The sequence below is a fragment of the Scatophagus argus genome, chromosome 16, assembly GCF_020382885.2.
Source record: "Scatophagus argus isolate fScaArg1 chromosome 16, fScaArg1.pri, whole genome shotgun sequence".
Taxonomy (NCBI): domain Eukaryota; kingdom Metazoa; phylum Chordata; class Actinopteri; family Scatophagidae; genus Scatophagus; species Scatophagus argus.
The window spans coordinates 22,663,963-22,672,550 of NC_058508.1; the positions used below are offsets into that span (position 1 = coordinate 22,663,963).

Sequence of the window (8,588 nt, forward strand, 5' to 3'; positions counted from 1 at the left end):
TTATTTCACGGGGCAACGGCGATGTATATTTTTAATACTGCATATAGCATCATATCTATTTGTATATTGTTATTTTTCATTCTTACTTTATTCTATGTTTACACTGTTTGCACTGTGGAGTTTAGCTTTTAATCTCACTGTACATGAGTATAGTGACAATAAATTCTATTCTATTGTATTGTCTCTCTGACTGCCTGTCTGTCTGACTGTCCCTCCTGTCTGTCTGTCTGTCTGTGTTTCAGGCTCAGAAAGTGTCTGACGACCTGCTGCAGAAGATCGGCTCTAAGAATCGCAGAGCTCTCGATCTGGTAGCTGCCAAGTGTTACTATTACCACGCACGAGTGTACGAGTTCCTCAACCAGTTCGACACCATGCGCAGGTAAACACACACACACACACACACACACACACACACACGTGTTACCGTGTTGAGTCTGTCGGATGCTTCCTCTCACAGCCACAGTGTTTGTTCTGATTAAACGTGAGTTCACAGTGTGATGATGAAGATAAACGACTCAGAGGAAGAGGAGTTTAAAGCTGCAGCGTCTCCCCCTGCTGGCAGTGACACTCACTGCACCAACACTGAACGACAGACTGATGAACAATGAACTGCTGACTGCTGCTTTTCTGTGTGTCCAACCCTTCAGTTTCCTCCACACTCGTCTGCGTACGGCGACTCTGCGTCACGACGCCGACGGACAGGCGGTTCTCCTCAACCTGCTGCTCAGGAATTACCTGCTCTTCAACCTGTACGACCAGGCCGAGAAACTGGTGTCCAAGTCTGTGTTTCCTGAGCTCGCCAACAACAATGAGTGGGCCCGATACCTGTACTACACAGGTCAGTCTGATACCTGTACTGCACAGGTAAGACCTGTGTGTTTGCTCTGTGTTTACCTGTGTGTCATGTGACTGCAGGTCGTATCAAGGCGATCCAGTTGGAGTACTCTGAGGCTCGCAGGACACTGACCAACGCGCTGAGGAAAGCACCACAACACACTGCTGTGGGCTTCAAACAGACGGTCTGTAAAACACACACACACACACACTCACACACCACACACACACGTTTATCTGGAACGTTTGTGAACTTCAGAGGAAAAGTTGGTTGTCAGCACAAATTGTGTGCAGCTTGGAGTTGAAAATCTGACTGCAGATCAGTTGTTCTTATGGCTCCAGTAGTTCGGTCTCATGCTGCCTCATGAGTGACGGGTTGAACGTCCGTGTGTCTTCAGGTCCACAAGCTGCTCATCGTGGTGGAGCTGCTGCTGGGGGAGATTCCTGACAGACTGCAGTTCAGACAGCCGTCACTGAAGAGGTCACTGATGCCCTACTTCCTGCTGACCCAGGGTCAGTGTGTCCAGCATGTGGTTTTTGTCAGGTCATGTTAGCTGGTACATTCTAATGAGGTTTAGAAATCACTTGTCTCAGGTTATTTATCAGAGATGTACAAACTCCTCACAGAATTTTATATTTTTGAATATTAGAACATTTTTTTTGTTAAAGAAAAAAAACGTGATGAAGTTTATCCTCGAAGAATCTCACATCAGTCTGACTGTGTGTACTGTGTGTACTGTGTGTACTGTGTGTACTGTGTGTACTGCGTGTACTGTGTAGCGGTCAGAACAGGTAACCTGGCCAAGTTTAACCAGGTGTTGGAGCAGTTCGGGGAGAAGTTTCAGACTGACGGGACGTACACGCTCATCATCCGTCTGAGACACAATGTCATCAAGACCGGTGAGCCAATCACGGCCCACAAAGCCTCTGACATCACATGTTGCCATTTTTTGTCACTGAGGATGATGTGACATTGACACACTGTGTGTGTGTGTGTGTGTGTGTGTGTGTGTCAGGTGTGCGTATGATCAGCCTGTCGTACTCTCGTATCTCTCTGGCTGACATCGCTCAGAAGCTGCAGCTCGACAGCCCAGAGGACGCAGAATTCATTGTCGCCAAGGTAACAAGAAATACTTGTCAGTGTGACCACTAACACACACGCACAGACCGAAACACAACCAGGCCTGCGACAGCAGTCCATGGACCAGTGGGTGGGAAACCCCTGATGTGATGTGTGTGTTCATGTCAGGCGATCCGTGACGGAGTGATCGAGGCAAGCATCAACCACGAGAAAGGTTTCGTCCAATCAAAAGAGACCATGGACATCTACGGGACCAGAGAGCCTCAGCTGGCTTTTCACCAGAGGATCTCCTTCTGCCTGGACATCCACAACATGTCTGTCAAGGTAACTCACACCTGAGACATCCTGCCTGCATGTGTCCGTGGATGCACCACACTGTTTATTTTTCAATTCATTATTTTTTATTTAGATTTTTGGAAGAAGAGTTTGGTTGGTAGGCTGTTAACCTTTGACGAGCGCTAACGAGCGCTAACGAGCATTAGTGACAATAGAATCTTCAGGATGTTCATTCATTTATTAAAGACAATAAAATAAGTGTGAGGTCTCTGCTTCTCCTCCTGCAGGCTATGAGGTTTCCTCCGAAAGCTTACAACAAAGACCTTGAGTCAGCAGAGGTGAGACACACCTGAACGCACACACCGGAACACACACACACACACACACACACACGCACGTGAAGCTTCATCACAGCTCAAACGGAGTCATTCCTACTTATCTGATAGTCAAATTTGAGTTCATTTCAGAGCTCAGAGAGGCCAAATGTGCAAATAACAAAAAGGCAGTTTGGATTGTGATCCTCTTCATCGTCCTGTGAGGATGATGAGGTCAGGAAGCACAAATCTGAATTCTGTCATTACTCACATGTTTATGTCTCCGTGTGTCGTCTTGTTTGTGTACGTCCACGATGCGTTCAGGAGCGTCGGGAACGCGAGCAGCAGGATCTGGAGTTTGCCAAGGAAATGGCTGAAGATGACGATGACAGCTTCCCGTGATCTGCTCTGCTGACTTCCTGTGCAGACAGGAAGTAGTTGTGTGTGTGTGTGGCTGCACACTAATGTTGGATCAGTTATTACCCACAATCCCCCTCTGCCCTCATCTCCTCTCTTTCTCTCTGGTGTGTTTTCCTGTGTCACCTCTGATGCTGTTTGTCCTTTCTGTCATTCACAAATAAAACTCGTTGGTTTTGTTTACATGTTTGTGTTTTCATTTTCAGTTCAGAAGAAACTGAGAGAGAACATGTCGGAGTGCTAATTAAAACTGAGCGTCCATTTTGTTTAACGCCCACAGAAATGTGAACGGTTTAAGCTAACCACCGTCTCGTCTCCACCTGCAGGACGGGTGAAGCTGTGCCTGGTTATTGTTGTGTTAATAGATAAGTTTGTCCTGCAGAGGCTGCTGTACTCCAGTCAGCAGTGAACAGGAAGTGGTGGTATAGGTGTGCAGATTTGTTGAAAAGTGACAGAACAGGAAGCTGAGTGTAAAACTGGATCAGTGTGATCTCAGGTGGTTTCCTTGGCAGATTTCACCTTATTCGTGTTTTAAAAATACAAATACTGTATTAGAAAGCTCAAGTTGAAAACAGAACATTGTGATTGAAAACACCACAAAAACAAACAAGAAACACGAAGATGACATGACAGACTCCAACAGTGAAAAATATGGTGGAATAAAAAGGAAAAATCAGGAACAGGATGTTGGGGTGACGCTGACTTCAGATCAAACCAGAAGTAAATAAAAATCGGAACTGACACAATTTCCCAGCATCCTCTGAAACATTATGTAACCTTCAAATTATCCTGTGAGTCAGCAAATCGTGCACACGCCTCAGGTTGGTCGACCCATTCAGAACTCCATTGGAAAATGTGCAAATTATTGTCTGTTACAAAAGTCACCTCACTGTGTTTAATGAGACGCTTCATTCATTTGGAGAGACTCCACTTATAGTATTCTATACAAAGTGAAAATTTACTCTGAAGTACATCATGTACGGCTGGATACTTTGATGTGTTCTGACAGATTGTATTTTAGCTGTTTGTTGCACGCATTGTGCAGTGTGAGTAAGCTGCTTGTACTTAAGTATTTTACATTTAAACTTAAATCAGATTTAAAAGGTTAGCTTTGTTAACAATGTTACAGAGTTAACAAACTGCAGTATCGGTACACAAGTACACTCAGTACTGGCTAGCTACACTTGTTTTAAACACAAACTGGGCTATCTTCAGTATTCCAGCGGCGCCATGTTTCTACGGCAGCTCAGAGATCGCAAAGCCAGCGCTCTCTGAAGAGACTTTAGCGGTTGTAGTGTGTAACCTCACCGCTAGGTGTCAGTAAATCCCCCACTGGTGCTTCAAGAACAAAATGTGTGAGCTGATAAAATGTGATGCGTCGTTACAGATGAAAGCAGCTCGTCGTGAACACGAGGAAGAGAAAAGAGGCCACGATGGTGAGTCAGACAGGAACGAACCGATCGATCAGTTGTGAAACAAGTGACGTGTTTTAACAAATCGTTTCTGACTTTTAGTGCGCGGAGTTCTGGTTATAATGATGATGCGTTTCCTCTGCAGCAGCAGGAAGTGAAAAGCTCTGAAACCCGTTTGACTTTTCTGCTGACTCACAGTTTGTCCAGGATTTCTTAAATTGAAGAAACGTGACGACATGCAGGAAGCGAAGCTGAATAATAGAGCACACACACACACACACACACACACACACATCAGTCATCTTGCTGCATGATGCTACACACTCAGTGCGATGTCATTGCATGCAGCATTACAGTCTGCAAGCACTTCTTCTGTTGTTACTTCTGTACTTTAGCTAAAGTTTTAAAGTTTTTTCCCACGTGTGATCCAGAAAAGAACTTTTAAATGAGTTTCTTGGCGAATTAAACTCTCTCACAATCCTCATTAAATCTCGAAATCAAGGTTTAACGTCACGTGAGCAGGTGAGACGCGGCAGGTTTCCCTGTGTTAGATCTTAACGGCTGGCTATGACGCAACGAGGTTTTCACAAGCTTCGTCATTTCGGGATTTATCGGCGTGACTGCGCGGAGGGTGACGGTGCTGTCGGTACCCGTCAGTGGAAAAACCCCGCCGGACCAAGTGCACATAAAAGGTCCAAAGTGCTGCAAATGGAAGCTGAAGGAGGGTTTACAGAGTCAAGCGGCGGACAGACACCGACACCGAGAGACAGACAGCCGCCCTAACAGAAATGAACTCTGCGACAGGTAAGAAGTGACTGAAGAGAGGCCGCCTTAAATCATCAGAAACATGCATGGAGTTTGGTGATCTGATTCTCAAACAGACTTTAACTTCAGCTTCATGTAAAGAAAAATCCACTTTTGTGTGTCAGATGTAAACCTGTGTGATCACCTGAGCTCCTCCTCTTCCTCTGCTCAGCCTGCACTCACCTGGAACTCGGGATATGGAGGGGTATTGGTGCCAGCTGAAACAAAAAGTATTCATTGGTCAGATTTATAAAGTCACGAGTTACCGCTAAACGAGTCTTCATTGCACACCAGTGTAGCTGAGGAAAGCCAGAAGAAAACAAAGTGAGGACAGTCTGGTCCATCTGATGGATCTGTGGTGCAGGATGTGACGCGAGTGCATTCAGGTCGTGTCTCTTCTGTCAGATTTGTCGTCGTCTCAGCAGCTTGGCCTCACAGGACCAGTCAGACCTGATGCTATATCAATATGAATACTGTCCCCTGGCGACGGCCGATGTTCCCCGTGAAGGGTGGAGCACTTCAGAAAACTGTCCTCTGCTTCCTGTGAGCCATCGGTTCTGTTTTTGTGTTTCTGTGTGTTTTCCACTTCATCCCGACTTTCCAGGACTCGGGAGGATCATGAGAATAAAGGCTGACGTTTGTATTTGTTTTGTTGCACCGGCAGTGTTGACCCTCCGCACACTGGACTGTTGGTCAGTAAAAAACACTTTTCTCCCTCCAGTTCTCATCCTGCTGCAGCACTTGCTGTTTGTGGTCCAGTCAGCGCCCGTCAGCTCGTCTGACCCTCCGTCGGCGTTCAGAGAAGCGGCTGAGCGAGCGAAGACGCTAGTGGAGAAAATCCTGAAGGACATCCCGACTGTGCACGCCGCCGCCATCAACACTGAGGTGAACAACACATCTGAATGGCTGCCTCAGCTCCTCTTCTGTTGGCTCCTCCTCTTCTTCTCGTGTATATAACCTCCTCCTGTTCTCCTCAGGGTTTGACCCTCGACGCCTCCACCCACACAGCAAACCTGCAGATGATGATGACCTCGCTGGACATCCCGCCTGCCCCGGTCCTCAAGCCGCTGTCTGAACGCTTCACACTGGTGAGTGGGAGGTCTTCAGGTTCTTTAGGAGGACGTTTCTCACAAACTTTCAGAAGTCTCACTTTGACGTCCGTCCACACTCAGCTGCTTGTTTTCACCTGTCAGTACTAACCTGCTGTGTGTCGCCCCCTGCAGGACATCTGTGTGAGTCGTATGTCAGCGGGCAGCCGGCTGTACCAGGGGCTGCTGGGAGGTTTGTCTGACAGACTGAGTGGACTGAATGACCTGCGAGCCGACCTCAGAGACTTGCAGACTCACCTCCACAAGGTAACACACACACCTGAAGAGACATCACAACATTAAAGCTGCATTCACACTGTGTGATGTTTACCTGTTAGCAGCTCGTTAGCAGCTAACATTACTGTGATACCAGAGAACACCTGAACACATCATTTAGTCTTTTGGTCCAAGTGGATTTTAATTTTGGATCAGAAATGATGTTGTCCTCAGGAAGTGATGTCACATTGAATGATGTCAGCACGTGTTTCTTGTGTTCTCATTTCACTCAGTTAGGACTCTGAGTGAGATATTCAGCTCTGCACCTGTGTTTCAGATGGAGGAGGAGGTTCAGCTCGGCAGCAGTGTGATGGATCAGACCCACAGCGTGGACCTGACCTCTCGTCTCCGTGGTAACTACGAGGTCCAGGTGGCGGCCCACCTGACGCTGACGCAGCTTCGCTCCTTCTGTCACGACTTGATCCGCAGCCTGAGAGCCGTCGCCACCTACGGGCCCCAAGCTGCAGGTGCACGGTAAGCCCCGCCCACCACGGACGACTCCATGCTGCGTTTAAGGACATGCAGGAAAGGAGTCGACCATGAGGAATATTCTTCTACTACAGAATAATCAGCACACCGAAGAAGAGAAGAGACAAAAAAATACCAACAATTCAGACACTTGTTTTCACATCTTGAAATAAATCCAGCTGAGCCGAGCGCTGAGACCCAGCAAACACATCGTGTGTCTCACAGCAACAACAACAAACCAAGTGAGACGTCTTCTTACAGAGACAGTCTTTCCTGCTGCTCTTTGTTTATTCAGGTATTAATTCTTCCTGAAGCATTTATGAAGATTCACAGAGCGCAGAGGACAACCTGAGACTCACCTCTGATTGGCCGACATAATGAAGAACAATCCCAGGATGCTTTGCGTGTGGACTTGAGGGTCTGCCTCGTCTGAGACAACAAGCAGCAGGAATGCGGCTCAGGATGTGAAGCCTGCAGGTCTGAACGTGCCGAAGACCTCGCAGCTGCTGCTGCCTGACGGCTGCAGGCAGGAAGCTGCAGGAAAACGAGACGAACTGCTTCTCTCAGACGCCTCAGAAAGCAAAGGAGTCACTCAGAGTCGTCCACGTGTCCGTCCTGAGGACAAATGACATCGGAAAGTTCACAGGACTCAGCTTCCTGTGTGTGTTATACACAGTCGATCAGTCGTTCGAGACAATTTTAGGCCAAATGTTTGTCAGCTTTCAGACAAAACCCCACACAATCAGACTAATCAATGAAAATGATCATTATTTGTAGCTCTAATCAGAACTGAGTCTTACTGCATTTACTGCCAATTTAAAACAACCACTTCCTGGTGCTGCTGTTTCACATTAAGAGAATTTTATTGGGCTTTGAGGCTTTTATTGTAAAGAGGCTACAGGAAACACACTCAGAGGGTTAGTGCTGTAAACATGACTTTATTTATTTATTTTTATTTATATTTGAGGAGAGATGTTGTTTATCAGTTGCTATTTATTTGCTTTTATTTATCTTATTTTTATTTATTGCTGGTATTTATTTGTTTATATTATTTAAATATTTATTGTTTTGTGTTTTTTATTTGATTTGTGAGAAAAACAAACACCAGAAAGTCACAACTGAGTGACTCGCTGAGTCACAACAGGAAGTCAGGAGTTTCTCAAGTTGAGCAACAAGGGTGATGATGTCAGAGTATTGATGATGTCAGAGCAGGCCGCCTCAAACACGCGTGTTCAAACATGAAGTTCTTTTATTTGTATTTATTTGATTGTGTTTCAGGTGTGTGTTCAGGTGTGAACCTTAAAAACACCGTGTCTATCAGTCTGGTGTAAACCCTGTGGGTGAACTGAATTATTTCTATACATATTTTTTTAATCTGCTTTTATGACGAGACGACCAATCAGAAGTCTTGGTTTGTAATTACGATAAAAACACTTTTCTGATTTCCTGTCTCCGCAGGCCTGTGATCTAATCAATATGTTTTCTAATAAACGTCGATCTTCAATGTGTTTGTGCAGGTTATATTGATAGTCTAAAGAGAAATTTTGAAGTGAAAAGGCTGAAATGCAGGAATCTGATTTGTAAAAAGAGTTTTTCATTTCTTCCTCATCTGTTGCAC

The 8,588-nt window shown here is 45.9% G+C and overlaps 2 protein-coding genes across 3 annotated transcripts in view; both read left to right on the top strand.

Moving 5' to 3' along the window:
- psmd3 (proteasome 26S subunit, non-ATPase 3) overlaps nt 1-3,105 on the top strand; it is a 6,715-nt gene extending 3,610 nt beyond the window's left edge. Inside the window, exons 5-13 of the mRNA XM_046416535.1 lie at nt 243-379; nt 648-838; nt 916-1,019; nt 1,233-1,347; nt 1,615-1,734; nt 1,851-1,954; nt 2,084-2,239; nt 2,479-2,529; nt 2,830-3,105. Coding sequence (XP_046272491.1) covers nt 243-379; nt 648-838; nt 916-1,019; nt 1,233-1,347; nt 1,615-1,734; nt 1,851-1,954; nt 2,084-2,239; nt 2,479-2,529; nt 2,830-2,907 — 1,056 coding nt within the window. The 3' untranslated portion in view covers nt 2,908-3,105. The remainder of the gene's footprint in view (nt 1-242; nt 380-647; nt 839-915; nt 1,020-1,232; nt 1,348-1,614; nt 1,735-1,850; nt 1,955-2,083; nt 2,240-2,478; nt 2,530-2,829) is intronic.
- A 1,122-nt stretch (nt 3,106-4,227) lies between these two features.
- On the top strand, nt 4,228-8,476 carry LOC124073957 (granulocyte colony-stimulating factor-like). 2 transcript variants are annotated; one of them, XM_046416539.1, is made up of 5 exons: nt 4,228-4,358; nt 5,860-6,023; nt 6,116-6,226; nt 6,362-6,493; nt 6,780-8,476. In XM_046416539.1, exons 1-5 carry the CDS (start codon nt 4,274-4,276, stop codon nt 6,978-6,980), a joined length of 693 nt encoding a protein of 230 aa, XP_046272495.1. In that variant the 5' UTR covers nt 4,228-4,273; the 3' UTR covers nt 6,981-8,476. The 2 variants fall into 2 exon arrangements, with proteins under 2 accessions (XP_046272495.1, XP_046272496.1); XM_046416540.1 differs by lacking the exon at nt 4,228-4,358 and adding an exon at nt 4,896-5,138.
- The last annotated feature ends 112 nt before the right edge of the window (nt 8,477-8,588 follow it).

Coding starts and splice junctions, on each gene's coding strand:
- LOC124073957 (XM_046416539.1), top strand. CDS start 4,274: ATGTGTGAGCTGATAAAATGTGATGCGTCGTTACAGATGAAAGCAGCT. Junction 6,227..6,361: donor TGTCTGAACGCTTCACACTG/GTGAGTGGGAGG, acceptor CGCCCCCTGCAG/GACATCTGTGTGAGTCGTAT. Junction 6,494..6,779: donor TGCAGACTCACCTCCACAAG/GTAACACACACA, acceptor CCTGTGTTTCAG/ATGGAGGAGGAGGTTCAGCT.